General features: G+C 44.3%; 1 protein-coding gene across 3 annotated transcripts in view; it reads left to right on the top strand.

Moving 5' to 3' along the window:
• Window positions 1–18,402, top strand: part of ADGRL3 (adhesion G protein-coupled receptor L3) — a 513,913-nt gene that overhangs the window by 447,609 nt on the left and 47,902 nt on the right. For all 3 annotated transcript variants that reach the window (XM_087736050.1, XM_087736051.1, XM_087736049.1), the window contains 4 exons: window positions 7,866–8,075; window positions 8,585–8,805; window positions 16,181–16,247; window positions 17,649–17,740. In XM_087736050.1, coding sequence (XP_087592176.1) covers window positions 7,866–8,075; window positions 8,585–8,805; window positions 16,181–16,247; window positions 17,649–17,740 — 590 coding nt within the window. The remainder of the gene's footprint in view (window positions 1–7,865; window positions 8,076–8,584; window positions 8,806–16,180; window positions 16,248–17,648; window positions 17,741–18,402) is intronic.

Here is an 18,402-nt window from a genome sequence, read left to right as displayed (position 1 = left end):
TTAATTATTAGCAGAGCGTATGTGGCAAGGCGGAGCTGGAAGGTAGTGCCGCTGAGGAGGTGACTGATGGCCGTCTGGCTCTCTAGTGTGATTGTCCGAAGGGGCAGAAAATGACATTGGCTGACCACAGCGGCAAGGATTTATTGGTGTGCTTCAAGAGTAGAAATTGCTGGGATCAATTCCAGTCTTAATAGGACAGTACCCAATTAAGAGAAGGAGATTTTAATTTGAAGATACTTTCTGCCTGTTAAAATTAGTTGGGCCCAGAGTTTCTTATTCACCCATATATTTCAGTGGGGTAAATATCAGTGGGGTAAATAACAGTGCCCAAGACCAAGAGCCTGCTGTGCACATGGGCAGGATGCATAGCTGCTGGGAAGAGCGATGGACCCGCACCTGCAGGTACCCCTCCAGCTGCTATCAGAGCCCCAGCTAGCATGGGAGGAGGACAGCAGGACCATAATGACCTGTGAGCTGGACCTCCCTGATGCATCCTCCTGGCATGGGATGACCTTAGAGACCTGCAGCATTTGTCGCCCTTTCGGGCAATTTACCAGGCAAATTATAAAAGAACGTCCCTTTGAAGAGAGATTTTAAGACTTGGAAACAAATCACTGTTTTCATCAGCTAAGAAGTTCATTTGGCCTGTGTTATGGGAAAATTATTACAGTCCCATAGATATTTTGTTGAATTATGAGATATGTTTAACATAGATGAGATCTATGTTAAATACCTATCTGTTGTTTGAATCAGTAGGATATTTGTTATGTCCCTTAAATGCTATAAAAACATGGTGGGTCCCATGCTATGGGACAAAGCCCATAGTTAAATAAGCCATTCTACCTGTGTAATTGCTGCATAATTATTCAAAATTTACAAGCTGTTTTTCATTTAAGCTTGCACTTTGCATCATATTAATTATAGCAGATGCATCTTAAATGTACCATGGCAAAAATATGCAGCCAGAAAACAAGTTCAGAGCTGGTGGGAAAATGCAATTTAAAAAAACACCCAAAACAGAACAAGCAAAGGTACCTCAGGGTAGATAAATGTTGCTTATCAGTATGTAGTGAATGCCAGAGCTTACTTTTCCTTTAAAAATAAATAAATAAATAAAACAAGAGAGAAAGGGTGAAAAAACGAAAGGTGTTTTAACTGTAGCAATTAATTGGAAGCTTTCAGGTGTTATTCTATACCACAAACACATTACACCGTGCTAATTATTTGGGGAATGGAAGCGTAAGGCAAGCTAAGGAGAGAAAGGAATAAAAATATATGAAGTCTAAATAGAATGCAGTGGTCCATTGCCTAAAGCAATACAGCCATTTCGGATATAAAGAGCAAGCTGAAGTTACTGCAGTGCTGGCTTATCCATATATTAGCACTTGTGGGATTGAACAGCAGTGCATGAAAGCAGAAGTGGGTGCAGGATTGCAAAAACACCCTAACTGCAGAATTAAATTACTAAAACCACTATATAATGAATTTTGCAAATCGTTTTGTACCATCAAAGGGGTTAATTCTCAAAAAAAAAGATATATTGCACATTGCAAAAAGTAACTTATTCTAGTATGTTATTAAATAAGAACTTCTAATTAAGCAGAAAAGTTATTAAATGTGCTTGTCTTCAATTAGATTTTAAAATTCAAAAATACAGCAGTATTTGAGCTTGTGTTAGGAAAAGAAATCTGTGGCTTCGATGAACTCCGAGAATAAGGAGTTGTAAACAGTACGTTTGGTTATACTTTAGGTCAAGTATACCTATTAGGTCAAGTAATCTATGCCTACGGGGTCAATTCAGAGTTGTACCTGGTAGCAGTCCTTGAGCTTTTTGTCTAGGTGGGCAGTAAGACACTCCAGGGAGTTCCTTGGTTTCCTCACCCTCAGTTTGACACACGTTGTTTTGGGTTGAGCCCTAGTTGTGTCTTACTGTTTCTAGTTCTGCCGAGTCGGACGTCTCGCTGGTCCTTGTCTGCGCGTTCCCCGAAGCATTGACCCAGATCTTCTCAGGTAGCCACTTTTGGGTGTCCAACCTGAAAACATCTAGAGCCTGGCTTCAGAAAGACATACTTCAAGCCCTTAAATTTGCAGTTTCTTAGCTCAGCACTTACAGGTATCAGAAATTTGAGCACACAGCAACTGGCTTGCTTTCCCCGCAGTCCAACGGGTACATATTTGCTTAGCATCGCCCTTCTTGGCTCTCCAATCTGCGAGCCAGGGATGGTTGCACAGTTAGGAGCTGTGCCACAGAGCATGGGGACAGCATCACCCCGCAGGGTTTCCTGATCCTCTGTCCTAAAATATGCAATTGAAGTAGCTCCCGTTGGCAAGCACTAAGCCTTGCCCTATTTCTTGCTACCCCCTTCCTTTCTGGCTGAGAGCAGGGTATACACAAGGACCAAAGTGAAGGTCGTGACCATGGTGTGGTGGAGCCATGTCCCAGGTGTCTCCTGGTACCAGGCTGGGTAAGACCATTGGTGCTGACGATGCTGTGACCAGATTTTTCCAGGAACTCAAATTAACAAGCCAGCAGCTTAGCTGGGTAGATGTCTACACTGAGTTTGGCACAGCCACCATAGCTCATTTCTCGGGTTGGAGATGCCTTATGAGTAAGCAGAGCTGTGCCACTTTACTAAATCCAGCCAGCATAGCAGGGCAGGACAATAGATGCAATTACTGTCCCAAGCCTCTCCTCCTCTCCACAGCTGAATCTCACCTCAACTGCATTTCAGTTGCAGGGGTGTCAGTGAGTACGATGGAAATGCTGGGCTCTTGCTGCATGACGTATCCACAGTAGGGTTTGTAACACATGGCAAGGTGAGGTCAGTACCCATTTCTCTGAGCACACCTGCCCCCATATGGCTTTATTCTGGCCATGGGGGTTTCTGTTTGTGCTGGCTGCTGCTTCTGGCAGTCACTGGAAGGCTGTTGCATTTTGGGGAGAGGTTTGTGGGAAAGGGTTCTGCTAGGAAGCCTTTATCTTGCTGAGGAAGGCAGAGGAGAAGGAAGATGGTCTGTGTGGCCCATGCAAAATATGAAGGCAGCTTCGAGGTCTAAGACAAGGAGAAGAAAGGTGGCTAAACCACCTTGCCAGGAGTGCTCGGGGATCTGAGCCTTATTTTAAATGGCCATAGTCAGAAAACACTGATGTTGCACAGGGGCTTCAGGTGAGAATTAAGCTCTCTTTATTCCTGGGTTAGGACCTGATGGTGCCCATGACAGCATCACCTTCGCAGAGCACAGAGGTACCAGGTCTGTGGGCGCTGTGTCCGCTGCAGAGCAGAGCTGCCTGCCTCCCTTGGTCCATCCTTGGGGAAGAGGGAGAGGATGGGAGAGCACGTATCCCTCTTGGCCACAGAGGGGGAAAGCCCCCTCAAAACCTCTCATGCCTGCATAGCCACGGCAGGCAACGCCATTAGCCAGCACAGACACGCTACAGGAGTCTTTGGGGTTTCCTCCCGGTCCGTGTAGCCCAGCTGATGCTTTTGGCGCATCTACAAAACCATTCACTTCTTAAGTAGCCCTTTGCACTTAGCCACAAAGCATTACAGCCAGGTCATAGCAGCAATCCTCTCTCAATACCAGCAATGAGGGAAAAAGGGCAGAGGGAGCCTGCATGGCCCCAGATAGCTACAAATCCAAGGAGCAGCATCAGCAATGCACAGGAGTTCAAACCTGTCCCACTTGGGTCTGTGCCCAGCCCAGCACACTGCCAGCTCCCACCAGGCACCAAGTGGTCATATCTGAGCTAGTCAATGACACTGTGTTTTTATTTACTGCTTGCTTATTCCTCCACCCCCAAACATATTACTCTTTCCATTCCTGGAGGGACAGATTAGGCAAAGAAATGTGTCCTTTGCTGTTGGCAGCTCAGTTTGGCTGCTGTTTTCTTCTACTGATGTTTTTAATAAGGGAGGAAATGGCTGTTCATCTCAGGGAGAGCCATTCTGTCATAAGCTGACATTCCCTGGGATTTGTTTTTATTAGCTCAGCTCTGGTGTACAGGCGCTGCCAGAGCTGCTCATTGATTTTCCCAGCCTGGATAATATCTAGGATGCCTGCTCACCCTGCTGTGGTTGCTACCAGGGCTCCTGTAACTCCTCCTGTACAGGTTTCCATCAGCACTCTCTTCATGCTGCTTGTGGCCCCACCAGAGCAAAAGCAGGGCTTTATTCCAAAGCCAGGGAAATCTTCTTTCACGGCGCTTTGGGTCAGGCTCATGCCCAAACCATAAATGTAAAACGTACTTAATATAGAAACCCTTTCACTGAAGTGGATTGTTTTATTTCTTTCAGGTACTCATTAAGTCATTCCTGTGCTGAAAATAATCTGCATGTCAGCTTACCTGTAAAGCTAGTGTAGCTTAGTGGTAACAAAACTCAGTGGCTTGCATGCTGGGCCATGTAGCACCGGTCTGGACAGCCATGGTGCATTTGGGCAAGGAGGTGTTTGATGCTGTCAGGAAATTGTCCCTTGGACTGACATCTGGTATCTCCCATGGGCTCTTCTGGTTGCCCAGGTCTTTGGGGAGATTATCAAGAAGCAAGAGTTGACTGTTGTTGATACACTGGCGATTTCAGATGTATTTCGCATGCCTTACAGACCCTAGGGCTTTCGGGGTGCTGGAAGGATATCATTAGCGCCTACATCAAAGCTGTTTTATCCAAGGGAGTGCTTGAACAGTGCTGGGCAGGGTAAAGAGAAGATTCGCTCCTCTTGCGTGTCTCTGCAGTTGAGGGACCAGGCTCGAACACTGTGACTCAGATACAAAATCTTGGTGTGCTATTTATCATGCTTAACCCTGGAATGCCGTATACCAACCAGGTACATTGCTCCCTTATTTGTCACATAGTGCTCGGGTGATGGCAAGGATAATCTCACGGCATTGAGGAGTGATTACCACGAATCCTCCTTTTCCCATATTGTTCTGCTTTGTGGCCTGTGGCAGCACAGTATTTTACAAGTTTCAGTTTCCAGCAAAAGGCAAATTCCCTTTTGTTGGACTTGCGGGTGTAAAAGCTCTGGATGTGCCTGGCCTGGGGGCAGTTGGCACTGCCATGGGAAGGATGCCAGTGCTTACCAACTCCTCCCTGACCCATCAGCTCTGCTGTGGCACCTGAAATTGGGCATCCCAAACAGGACGGAGCACACCCAGCCTTTGAAATCCAGCTCACTTCTCTTGGACTTCACTAGAAAAGCTACAAATTCGTATTTTTTTCCCCTGAGGTGTTCTTAAATTGTCCTTGTTCCCAGTTTATTGTTATTATCCCTTTTTGTTTGTTCTTTTGTGAGTTTGTTGAGTTTGGGGAGGGAGGTTGTAATTACAGAGAAGTTGTTTTTATGGTTGTTTCCCAGCACTCCAGGGATGGGTGTTACAGACATAAAATCAGTCTTATCATTCAATTAATATTAAAAAGAAGTGTAGTAAGAGTGATAATAATACAGCAATGAAGTCTGCATTTCTTGCTAAGCGTGGTGAGCTTTGTGGGCAAGCGGCCCTTCCCTGAGGAAGACCATGAACCTAGCTGGCAGGATCCCTCTCCAGGAGCAAAACCACCCCTGCTTCCTGCGTTGTGTCTTAAAGCCAACAGAGTTCTGGTTTCGTGATAGAGGTACAGGAGCTGAGACCTGTGAGATTCATCTCATGTAGGGGAAGAAGCCCTCGGAGAGCTTTCCCTGTGCCAGGCTAACTTTATCTTGGGATAGATGAATCTGTGCTGTTGGCCACATCTGGATGGGATGGATGCATCTGGCCAAAGTCTGCCTAGTTTCTTTCTCCTTGCATCTGCCAGCATTAGCTGGCTTGCCTGCTTGCCCAGCCCAAGAGCTCTTAGTCACTTCAGCTTGGCAGGGCAATCTAATCAGGCGAGCTGGCGGAGCTGTTCAGGGAGATGTTCTCCTGCCGTTCCCCAGCAGCCTCGGATGAAAGAAAGAATGATTTGCAAGGTGCAAGGTTTGCATTAACATTTTTTCGCACTGAGTTAAGAGGGATGGATGAGCTGGAATGACACTGAGATAAAGCAATGCGCGACCGCCAGGAAAACGACATGTGCTTCATCTTCTCGGTTTTCTGGGTGCTGCTGGAGGAGCTGGCTGGAATAGGCATTTCTGTCATGATCTACAGTAACCACACAATGATTTCTTGCCTCTCTGTTGGACTTGCGACCCCTAGTTCCTTAGATATTGGAAATACTCAGGAAGAGCTGCAAGAGCATTTGGGGAAAGAAACCCTCATCTCTCCACCTCCAAGTCTCCCTGGAGAGAAAACTTCCAGCATGGAAGAGATGGCGGGGAAAGTCGCTTCCCATCATTCATTATCATTTGATGCCTATCACTCATGCTGATAAAGCCAAAGAGCTGAAAGGTTTGACTTGTTTCTCACGGGTGCTGACATAGCAGAGTGTATATCAGGAAAGGCCTGACATTTGATGTGGCTTTATCATTGGCAAGCAGGCAAAGAAAATGGATAAATTAATCACCTTTTCCCTCCATCTGTCATAACCTTTATCCCACGGGGAGGAAAATGTTTCCAGTTGTCCTGGCTTTTTGAAGAAGTGTGACACTACTGTATTTGCCAGCCTACATAATGCCTAAGTCATCAAAATGCCAGAAGTGGAGGGGAATGTGAATACCACTTATAACACAGCCTGGTGGACCACAAAGCTGGGTTTCAGGCCTCTCTGGTCTTTTTGAAAAGCCCCCAGAGATTTCCAGCCAATCTTTCCCTCAGCTCATTGACTCTAACCACTTAGCCCCGAGCAGCCGTCTCGTGACTCACCATGTATTTCTCATTTCTTATTTACAGTTTACTAAGTAATGATATCTCTAATTTCACCGCATCTAATGGAAACTTGGGGACTTACAGGCAAGTTTTACAGCCTGAATAAGGAATAAGGTGGTGGAATACCCTCAGTGTCAGGGTCCCAGCACCCCCCTCCTCTTTCTGGGAGGGACGTGCAGTGTAAGCCCAGGAGCAATCCAGCAGTGTTTTATCAGCAGAGCCAAGGCACACCTATGCTGCCCCTCACAAAACTTTGTTGCTGGGTTGCCTAACTTTGCCACTGCAATGGCCATGTTTGCATGGCTTTGGGGTAAAACCATGTTACAAGTTATTCACAGGAAATCACTCATTTTCCAGGCTGTCTTAAAATCACTGTTCTGTTACAATTTAAAAGCAAATTCATGTTAAAAGGTCTGTCTTTTTTTCTGGGTAGCATTCCAGGGATCAGTCTGACTTCCCAGGAGTTTTAAAATATAGCTCCAGGATTTGAAAAAGAAAAATCAAACTTTCTTTCTCCTTCCCTGATGAAAAAAAAAAAAATATATATTTAAGTGATCTCTTTCTGTCCAAAGCCTCCAAGCTCATATGTCTTTGTGAACGTTTAAAGAGAGTCTTTTTTCACTGTTGGTAAATGGTTGTAATGGACTTGTGGCTGTAATCTCCACAATGTTGTTAGCATGAAACATTTTTACACTTGAATCACAGTGTTTGATGGTTCTTTATACTGTGTGTCCACTCCTTTGACGTGTTTGCAAAAGATGTAGCTGCACACAAGACTAGCTATGGCATCTTGGTATTTTCAACAGCATCATCATTATTTCTGGCATATTTTGGGGTCTGAGTCTGTTCAGGGCACCTGCAGCTTGCCAGACGCTTTGGAGTCTGTGTTTCAGGTTGCAGCTTCCTTGATGTAGGATTCAAGTCTAGGTCCATTTAGTCTTTTTGCTACTAGCCCCTTGCACCACAGCTTGGTGAGTGGATACAAATATTTGGGGAACGGTCTCAGACAACCTCAGTCTGTGTCTGGGATGGATTAGAAGTCATGCAGCATGCAACTGATGATTTTTTTTGGTGTTATCTCCAGCACAGCGATGCAGTCCATGACCTGCTCCTGGACTTTATCACATGGGTTGGCATCCTGCTCTCGCTGGTCTGCCTCCTGATCTGCATCTTCACCTTCTGCTTCTTCCGTGGCCTGCAGAGCGACCGCAACACGATTCACAAGAACTTGTGCATCAGCCTCTTTGTGGCAGAACTCCTGTTCCTCATCGGCATCAACCGGACTGACCAGCCGGTAAGAGGCAAAGCACTTGCTGCTCCCACCACAGGCTCTCGTCTCAGTGCATGTGGGATGTTTGACCATGCAGTGAGATATATTCCAGAGCTGCCTTAATTCCATGCGTGAGTCCTCACAGGATTGGGCCCCTGGTTGTTAACTGGGAGTCAAATGCTGATGCCTGCTGTGATTTCAGAGGCTGTATGTGTGTTGTTTGTAAATAATGCGTGTGTGTATGTTTAATAAGCAGGTTGTAAAAAATGCTATGTACATCTTTATATGTTTATTTGCCAGATTGTGTACATACCTACCTTTGTATCTTTGAATATAATTTACATATGCAGAGATGTGTGTATTTTAAAATCGTTCACGCACAGTTTCCAAGTGAAAAAAAGTTCTTCCTTTGGATAAGGGAAGATAAGAACTCCCTCATTCTTATTAAACCTCCCAGTAAGAGTAATCCTGACTGTCACATTAATTTAGCATGGTACAAACACCTTTCCTTGCTCTTTTCAACCTGGATGCAGATTGCCTGTGCCGTCTTTGCTGCCCTCCTGCACTTCTTCTTCCTGGCGGCTTTCACCTGGATGTTCCTGGAGGGGGTGCAGCTCTACATCATGCTGGTGGAGGTTTTCGAGAGCGAACACTCCCGGAGGAAGTACTTCTATTTGGTCGGCTACGGTATGCCTGCACTGATTGTGGCTGTATCAGCAGCGGTGGACTACCGGAGCTACGGCACGGACAAAGTGTGAGTGGGGCTTGGCACTGCTTGGACCTGGTCAGGAGGGGTGGGAGTGGGGATGACAAAGGAAAATGAAGAGCCCAAAGACCTGGCAGGCAAAGGAGGCTTGTGCAGGCAGAGCTCAGCCAGGAGGCATGCCTTGCCTCATCTCTGTGTCTCCAACACAGTCCATGATGATACAGGACGAATTCCCCACTATGAAATGATTTGCAAAGGTATTTTCTTGGGGAAGTCAGTCAGGGAAAATTGCATAACATCAGCAGAGGTGGCTGTCCCAAGTCTCAGTTTGGTACTGTATCAGCAAGGTCATCCTTCTTCTCTAACCAAAGAGTATTTCCCATTTGGATGATGAAACACAGCTTTCTTCTTCCTCTTTTTTAAGTGTTCTATCAAATTAACAGAGCCTGCAAGCAAAATAGGTGGTGACTGTGGAGTGCGTTAGACTCTTTGCAAATCGGAACAGCTACATCATTTATCATTATGAATATTCTTAAATGCTTTCAGCATTGTTGAAGCTGGTATCAAAGCACAATTTAGATGATCGTGCAACACCTACTAATGGAAAACAAAGGGAAAATCGAGCCTTTGATTTTCTTTGCCAGCTTTGTTACAGTTACACTAACAATGTGTTTTTATTGACTTTTTTTTTTTTTTTCTTTCCCTTCTCAGGCTGCCTTTCCCCTGTCATTTTAACCGAGTTAAGGGCTCAATCTGAAGGCATACATAGCAATGAGCCGGTGGCGTTTTTAAAGCTCTTTTTTAGCATAGGTCAGGTCAGGCTGTGGCAGCAGTTGATATTCTGTTAAATTCAACTGCAAAATTTTTGCCTGAAACCTTATTGGTATATATGAACCTAATTCCTTGCAGAAGCAAATCTGTAGAGCAGTGGAGCTGCTCATCATCCATTACTGTGCCAGCAGGTAGGCTTGGATCCCAGCTGGATATTTGCATCATGTTCCTCCCATGAGTAGGAGAATAGCAACCTGAATATGTATAAATGTCATACTTTGTGGAAAGGAAATGGCCCACACAGATAAAGGTAGGAGGGAGTAAGTTTTCAAGGATCTCTGCCAATTTATCCAAAGTAGTTTGACCGACTGTGACAGGCCTAGGGGGCAAAGAAAAAGTAACACAACAGCTGATTACAGTTTCTGGAGAAGACTGTTTCCATCAGCTGCCACCTGCTTTCTGCCCTAACCAACTCTTCTGTTCACATCCCCTCGTGAGCGATATATAAGCCCCCATTAAATCAGGTATTGAAACATTCTGCCTTGTCCCTTTAGACAAATTTATTCTTACTGCAGTGTTTCTACAGAGGACCTGTCTCTTCACAGTGCCTCACATGGGGCACATTGAGCCTCAAACATGTTACAGCTGAAGGGCCGTGAGTCCATCTCCCTGAAATGCCAGCTAAGATGCTCCCACACATCTGCCATCGCTGGAGTTGTTTCCCCACCAGTCTGGTTCGCAGTCTGGTGTTTTAGTGGCTGCCTTCCACGCTGTTCACCCTGTGACTTCTGCAGCGTTACCATCGCAGGGCTTGTAGCACCAGAGCGATCCTTTTGACTTCTCTCTCAATGTTTTGGGCTGCCTACCAAGAAAACCCAGCATGCAGCTAGTTTGCGATGAAATCTAGCACCAGCTGCGTTCTCTTACGGTGTTGGGTGTTGAAAATGTCTTACTTTGTTCCCTTGTAGGAAAGCACATCCCCAAGCCCAGAGTATCACTTTGGACATGAGACTGCAGTTGATTTGCATCCGCGCTCATCTTTGCGAAGTCCCTCGTGATGCTCTGTAGGTTGTGTCTCCCACAACCAATAGGTTGTGGGAGACAGCGGCACACGGCAGGCTGGCTTTAGAGAGTGGGAACATATGGCACCTAACCACAGTTCCCACAAAGCACCATGGCAGCTTTGCATTGCTGAAATATTTCCGCGCCTGTTAAACAAATATATGGACCTTTCTGAAGCACAGCAAAATAAACATATTCCGTGGGACACACTGCTTTTTCCCAACAGGCCTTGGGTGTCCAAATGTCTCCATGGCATGGGAGGTAGAGGCAGAAAGTTTGGCTGAAATTTGCTGGAGGCAAACAAAAAAACTTTGCTATTTTTGTGTTGAGGAGGCAGCAGTCCTATGTCTGTGCCAATAAAATCTCTCTTCCTCCCCACAGCATAAAGTAGTATTTTTAATGATTAAACATGTATATACAATATTTTGCAAATAAATATTTACAGAGATTTGCAGAGCCTAAAATATTTGTTTATAATCTCTAATTCCAGAGTGCACAATTTTATCACGTTCTCATGGTGGAAAATAAAAAACATACAATATGTTTTGTATAACTATCATGCTCCATCTGGTTGATGGATGATGATGTATTTTTCTGTATAATGTTATTAGAAGGGTAGAACTGATTAGAATTTGTAGTGAACTATATGCCAGGCATACATAATTTGATTGCAAGAAGTTGCTTGGTTTTGCCGGGTTTTGTAAAACATCCTCTGGAATATATTACTTGCCTCCCTCCATTATTTATTGCATTTGTTTAAGCAGGACTTATGGAGCTGTTAGTGTTATTTGTTTTTTGCCTGGCATTTGGTGCCACCATTCATACATCTCAGAATGATTTGCTTAGACACCCAATGTAGGTTTTCTTGATTTCATTTTCCTTTCTAAATCCAGCCCTCCTGTAACACATGCCCAGATTACCTAGTCAGGAACAGGCAGTTGTTCCTCTCTCTGTGCTTGTGATTTTCTGAAGCATCCCGTGTACTAGTATTCATATTGGCATTTTGGAGTAGCTGCCCGGTAAAGATACTCTCTTATACGTAATTATTCCAAGGAATGGAATTGATCCTTTTCCTTTTGCTATTCTTTTGTTTAAGAGCAGTTCAAACCACTCATATTAGGAGATTAATTTGGTTTTATAACCAAGCAGGCAGCGTAGTGATTCCATTAAAAGATCATCCCATTCAGGCCAGCAGGGACTATTCACGTGAGCAAGCTGAGCCATGTTTGGCCCTTTCCCCCAGGTAAATCAGAAATGTTGCATCTCACCTTGTTCTAATTGTAATTTCTGAAGTAAAGGTGAAAAGCAGGAGGCACCACTGCAGACAGTGTGGTCCACCAACATTGCCGAAGCGATTCTGGCGATGCTCACGTGAACTTCCAAGTGACCATTTCTTATAGGCCAGGTCTTCAGCTGCTGCGTCTTAAATGGCCATGTCTCAAGTTTTGCTGCAAAAAAGAAGATACTGGATTACAGTTTTAAAAATTAACATCATTTGCCTTGTGCTGTGTGTTAACCAAATCCGTCCATCTCCTGGCCAGATCTGATGTCAAGCATCGTGGTGGGCAATGCTGCAAAATGCAGAGGGAAAATAGCATTTTCAGTTGTTGTTAGTGTTTGAAAATAACTTGTGTCTAAAATTCAGTAAAAACTGGACTAAGACTTTAACAGCCTCCCTTTGAGAGGACTCACTCAAGTAGCAGGCTGTCCAAAATCAACAGCAAGAAGCTATTCCGTATTCCCATACTGTCCTGGGTTTCATATCAACGCCTCTTACAAATCTCAGAGGAAAACGGCTATGCTTTGAATGGTTCAATATATTTTAGAAAACATACTTGTAGGTACGTTTCATCCACTGGTGATCAAATTCATCGTGACAGGAATCTCTCTATTGTTTCTCCCCCCCCCACCCCAACCCCTTTTGGTATGCTATAAAGCACGATATACATGGTAAGCAATCCAGCTGTCAGAAAGCAAAATGAAAGCCCGGTGTATGTACACAGCCTCCAAGTCCATCAGCCAGCTGCTGACATTTTATGCATGTTAATGTTGCTCAGAAAATAGCTTCTAACAATACGGTCTGTCTTGGGTGGCTCCACTGAACTTGTTTTATTTTCAGTGTTTGTGCTGGGTATTTGGAGGAGGAAGCATGAGCAATGTGGATGCTGGACTGCGTTAAGCAGAGCCTATATTGCATCCTTGAAAGGCATGTCTTGTGCATACATATCCCATTACTGCACCCAGACAAGGAGGCTGTATAGCCACGTGAAACAAACCGCTGAGCTCCCATGAACAACATGATATGTTTAGGGCTCTTCAAATTTTATGGTCCAATGGCAGCTAATGATTGTTTATTGGTTATATTTAATGCACACCAGGGATAGTTTAGTATTTGATTTCTCTTCATGCAGAAAATAGAGTAAACTCTTTGTAGTCTTTATTACTTGGGAAAAGCTTTAGGTGAATATAGTGACTTGTCACTGTGGAAAAGGAGGAAATTAAAAAGTAAAGGAAAGCAGCACCACAGAGCTTGTTACAAGCACTGAATACACTGGTGTGACTCTTGGAAGAAGCAACGGAGTTTTGAGCAGCATTCCCTGCATCCGCAGACTTTCAGATAATCCGCTCTGCCTTATACTGAGCCCTGAAGCAGCTCTTTTGCTTAACGGCAGCAGAATCTAAACTTGAAATGCGCCAAGTCCCTGTTCACGGTGCAGCTGCACATGGGGGGTCAGAAGTAACTCTGCAGCCCAAGATTAGCAACTTTGGGAAGTGAGTTGCCTGATTGCTTCCTTGTTTTGAGGAGCTCATTTATGCAGCTCATTGTGTATGGGGGTTTTTGTCTTTTAAGGGAAGAAAAGCTCAGTATGGTGTTTGTCTGATTAGCAATTTACAGCTCCTCAACGCAATTGGCGGGATGCCTGTGTTTTGATGTTTTGGTCTTAATTTGCATTTTTAATGAGGTATGACTTAAACGGGTTCAAAGTTGCATCTCTTCCTGATGACCACAAAAAAATGGCTTTTTAAAGTCCCTCTGCGGATTAGAGGCAGTCCTGCAGCTTTCCGTTTAGTCACCCAAGACTGAGTGTCATACGCGGTTTCATAGAAAGGTGATTTTTCTATTCAAACAAATAAAAAATGACATCACGTTCTTTAAAGCATGCAGAGAGGCAAAAAAAAGCCTTCTCTGGTTTTCGCAAGCTGTATTCCCACTTAAATGAAGCTGTCTCTTGTTGGAAGGGGACCCTTTTGCTCCATGCCTGTCCCCCGCTTATCCTGAGGGCAGGACCTGGCTCCTCAGCTGTTTCCCATCCACAGCATCCATCTCATGTTACTGAATTGTGGTCCACAACGGAACAGACAGATCTTTTAGGGGAACGGGGTGGAAAATTTCATCCATTTGGTTGGCTGGAAAGGAAACCAGTTGCTTCATGCTTCTTTGCTCAGCGCGGCACAGCTTTTCCCTTGTGCTGTATTTCAGCTTTCACCGTTTTTCCCCATGCCCCAATCTATATGCCTTCAAAACCAGCTGCATCAGATGTGACCATATGGCTGGCCATCATGCTTTAAGGAGTAAAGAGAGAGTTTATGTCTTTCCTCTTCCCTGGGCTTTCCAAGAGCCGGCTCGCTCTTTGTGCTGAAGGAAAACCAAGTTTCTTGGCAATTAAAATACGCTGTGCTCCCAACTCCTGTGCGTTAGGGGCTGGGGGATATTTTGAATGTTAAACTGGCAAAAAAGTTCCAATTTTTTTAATTTAAAAAAACCCCAGCCCTCTGAGTCCTCTCCCACACACCAGCACTCTTATTATCAGTAGGAAAAAGTTGTGGGGCTGCATATTCCCTGATTTATATGTGGCAGCTGAGGCATGAGCACTAGTTACACTTTTTTCCTATGGGATGGGGTAAGTATAAAGTCTGAAATGCTGTGTAATGTGTGAGCTGCTGTTATACAGACGTCTTTTTTCAGGGATCGGGAGGAGGACTTTTTACAGGGACTTCATTATCCTTGAAACCTCTGTTCCTCTGTCAAATCCAATTGCAATTGGGCGACATTTCAGATGTTATTATGGGTGATACACAGATGTCATGATCGCATAAACTCTTTCCTATAGGAAATCAGACTCAAATAGTTTCTAGTCACTCGTGTTGTTCCATTACCAGCTGCATCTAAATCACCTTGAACTTCAGCAGCCGCAGAGGAAACAAGATTTCCCTGCAATCGCTCTGAAAGCCTCTGTTTGCCTCTCGCATTAAGATTTTGATGCTGTCACATGAAGATTTTGGATGAACAGCTGCAGAGCCAGTTCAGGAGTGACGGTCTCGGAAGTGACAGTATTTTAATTTGTGACAAATAACAGTACGACCATATATATATCGATACATCTTCAACACGGACGAGACTTGAAATTTATATGGTTAGGGAGGGAAGTGAGAAGCTTTATCTACATCTTTGAATTTATTCATATCTTGGCTTCTCCCAGTCATAGAGGTTCAGGGCATGTTTTATTCTCTCAGCAGGCAGCTCCTGCTGCTCCCTTCCATGGGGCTGCTGGCACAGACCTTTCTGCCTGTTGCAAAGTTCATTGGAAGGGAAAAAACATTCAGCATATGCGCTAGAGCTGTCATTTGTGAGAACTGCTATGTCTTCCACCATGATAAATTCATATATACAGTTCCTGTCGCTTGCCTAATTATGAAATTCTATCAGATGTTTAGTGTAAGAGTGGTTTTATGCGTTCTTAGTCCTCTGTGTATAAACGGAGCTGTGATTTGCAGCATTGCAAACACGACAAGATATTATTATTTGAAACATCGTGCGAAACTTTCTTGGAATTTATATTTGTCTGTCTTGTAACCAGTCACTTCCATTTTATCTTCCTGTCGCCTGGAATGAACTAGGAATGGAAATGTAATTTCCCAGGGGCCTTAAAAAATGTGGGGAGTATTAAATGCGGTTGAAATTAAGCGATTAATAATTTAGTTTTAGGCCATGAATCAACTTCATGTGATAGCACAGACCATATGCAACCCTCGAAACATTAGTGGAAACAAAACACTCCGGAGGTTCAGGGAAATAAAATGCTCTAAAGGGGAAGTTGCTGAACCTAATTAAACCTCAGCCTTCTGTTATCCAAATCCTGCTTCCTATTTGCACCAAATTTGCTCTGATCTTCTTGCCGGAGAGATGGCATCTCGCTTGACAGTTGACAGACAGCTTGTGTTGCATCAGAGCCGGAGAGGGAAGAGGCGCTTAAAGCGAAGAAGTAGCTCCATGGATGCTCATCGGACCTCATCCTTAAAAAAAACCCACAGATTTAAGGGTTTTTTCCGACAGATGCGGAAAGCCTTAGCAACTAGGCCTTTTGCCATTTTCTCCCTGCTTCCTCCAGAGGTAATTATCTTACTCCATCAATAGCGCTGTCAGAAATTGGGCACATAATTCAGCATTTAAATGAACAAGCAATGTAATATTTCCTGTCTCCCACCAGCGTGTTTTGCAGCTCACATTCTTCTCTGTCACTCGCTCACTCTTGATGTATGTCCTGGGTGCAGTCCTTGAATGCTTTCTCTCCCCTGTGTTTCATTACAGATGTTGGCTCCGACTTGACACCTACTTCATTTGGAGCTTTATAGGACCGGCGACCTTGATAATTATGGTAAGAACTCCTAATTAACTACTCCATCTCTCAGGTCAAGAAATAAAACTTTTGCTGTCCCTTTACTCTTTATCTTTAATTTACACAGATTAATTTGAGAAAGGCATGTTCTTCTTTGACCCCACCTGGCACAAGCAATTAGACCCTCATTAGAAGAGGCTCTTGGCATTGCAAAATACTTGATCGAAATGGGCCGGGGAGCTTTGGAGCAGGCACTTGCAGAGTTTGGTTTCTACCGTTGGGCATTTAGAAGTGCCACACTCTATTTTGATGCCCCTCACTGCCCCCCCATTTTGAATTCCAGAGCAAAGCTTTGCATCAATCATGCAAAAAAGGGAAATCTGGGGTGGGGGGCATGAAATAAAGTCCAAACTGGAAGAGAGGTTTGATGGGGGTTTTTCCTCCCCGGCAGAAGTTGAAGCTTGTGTGACTTCATGGTTAGCACATTGCCAGCATATCAGCTAACACAGCAACAAGGTAGAGAACCCAACTTTAGAGGCAGCTGGAGTTTTCTTATACTTTAATCGCTACAATATGGCTTAAATAAACCATCTTTTGTTTTGAATAGACTACAGTTTGGCTAACACAGCAAACCAGGCAAGCTCGGTTCAATGCAGGCATTGTCCCTGCTTCTCCTGCTTCTCCTGCAACTGGGGACCGTTTCACAAGCCTTCCGCATCAGGGAGGGGGCTGCACCACCAACTAAAACTGTTGGGTTATTTTCCCCTTAAGCAATTCATTCATAAAAAGATATCTTCCCTTTTTGATTATGTCTCAAACCCTGGCCTGGGCTTTTAAGGGAACTCCTTTCCAGGAACTGGCAGCCTTGTTAACACTGAGGCATTGAAACATCGTCACAGCTTTTACAGAACAAATCAAACTCTTTTTCCGTTTTATTTTTCAACGTTGCATTGTGCTAAGCATCTTCAGCAGTCATGACTTCCCTGCCCATCTTTCCCGTTACACCGTATTTAAAAGATATATTCACAGAAAAAGATGCTCTTTTGCTTCATTACAATGGGGGCAGCTAAGCAAGATGCTTGGAATGACTTTTCATGACTGTACACCTCTCAGACACAGAAGAGCCATTGCAGCAAATATTTTTAATTTTCCATAGCATCATTTGAAGCACTACAGTTGATGTTGGAACCAGCCCCATATCAGTAACATATGCAGTGCCATGGCTTTGGTAATGCTGTGGCATCACCAGTCCTGCAGTCTACAGGCCAGCTCACCTTATAAAATGCTTGGCAGTTTTCTGTCATTCAGTCTCTGTAAAACTGTAGCGAGAGCTAATTTCCTACAGCAACTCATCTGTTACAGAGAAGCTGACTTTCTCCCCATCATGTTGTGCCATGTCACGTAACCTTTTTTTTTTTTTTTCCTTCCCCCCCATTGCAGCTTAATGTCATCTTCCTTGGGATCGCTCTCTATAAAATGTTTCATCATACTGCCATACTGAAACCTGAATCTGGATGTCTTGACAATATCAAGTAAGTAGTTCGGTTTTTTTCTTTCTCTCTGCCTGTTTCTGTCTTTTGCTGTTTATGCCCCCATTCCTCTCCGAGGAGCGTACAGGAGAACCAGCTCTGCTGGCAGCAGTGATAACCAGGGGCAATACATTGGGTTATGGCACTGCAGAGTGGTTTCTAATAGGTACCAACAAGTGGCTGATGATGAAGCACTACCTTTATTGGGATTTAGATGCCAGTGGTGGCATGTTCCATTCAATTTTGCATGAAGGAAGCAAAGTTGCATTTGCTGTCCTTGAAGTAGGTAACCTCCTAGTCCCTCTACGTAAAAGGAAATCGTGCCCGATAATTGCCAGCTAATTATTGCAGTCTCTACAGGGAAGGTGTTGAAATTGTTGATCGTTACTATTTCTCTGTGCTCTGAGGGTGGCAGCCTTACTTCTTTTCTGTTTGTTTTGGCCCCTGACGGATTTAATGACCCAAATTCTCCCCAGAATCTAATTACTTTCAGCAAAGTTACCGGGGGTTTACCTGGGGGTGCCCACATCAGAGGATGTGCTTTCCAGCCAAGGCATGTTTTGCCCTTGGACTCTGTTAACATCTGAGCCTGGGCATCTTACTGTCTAGCAAGCTGCTTCATTATATTGATAGAATATTAGTCTGCATCAGTGCCTGTTTATTCA

Source organism: Nipponia nippon, unplaced genomic scaffold, assembly GCF_047370975.1.
Source record: "Nipponia nippon isolate SJK-2023a ecotype South Korea unplaced genomic scaffold, ASM4737097v1 scaffold_6, whole genome shotgun sequence".
Lineage (NCBI taxonomy): Eukaryota > Metazoa > Chordata > Aves > Pelecaniformes > Threskiornithidae > Nipponia > Nipponia nippon.
This window is presented reverse-complemented; position numbering and strand designations above follow the sequence as displayed.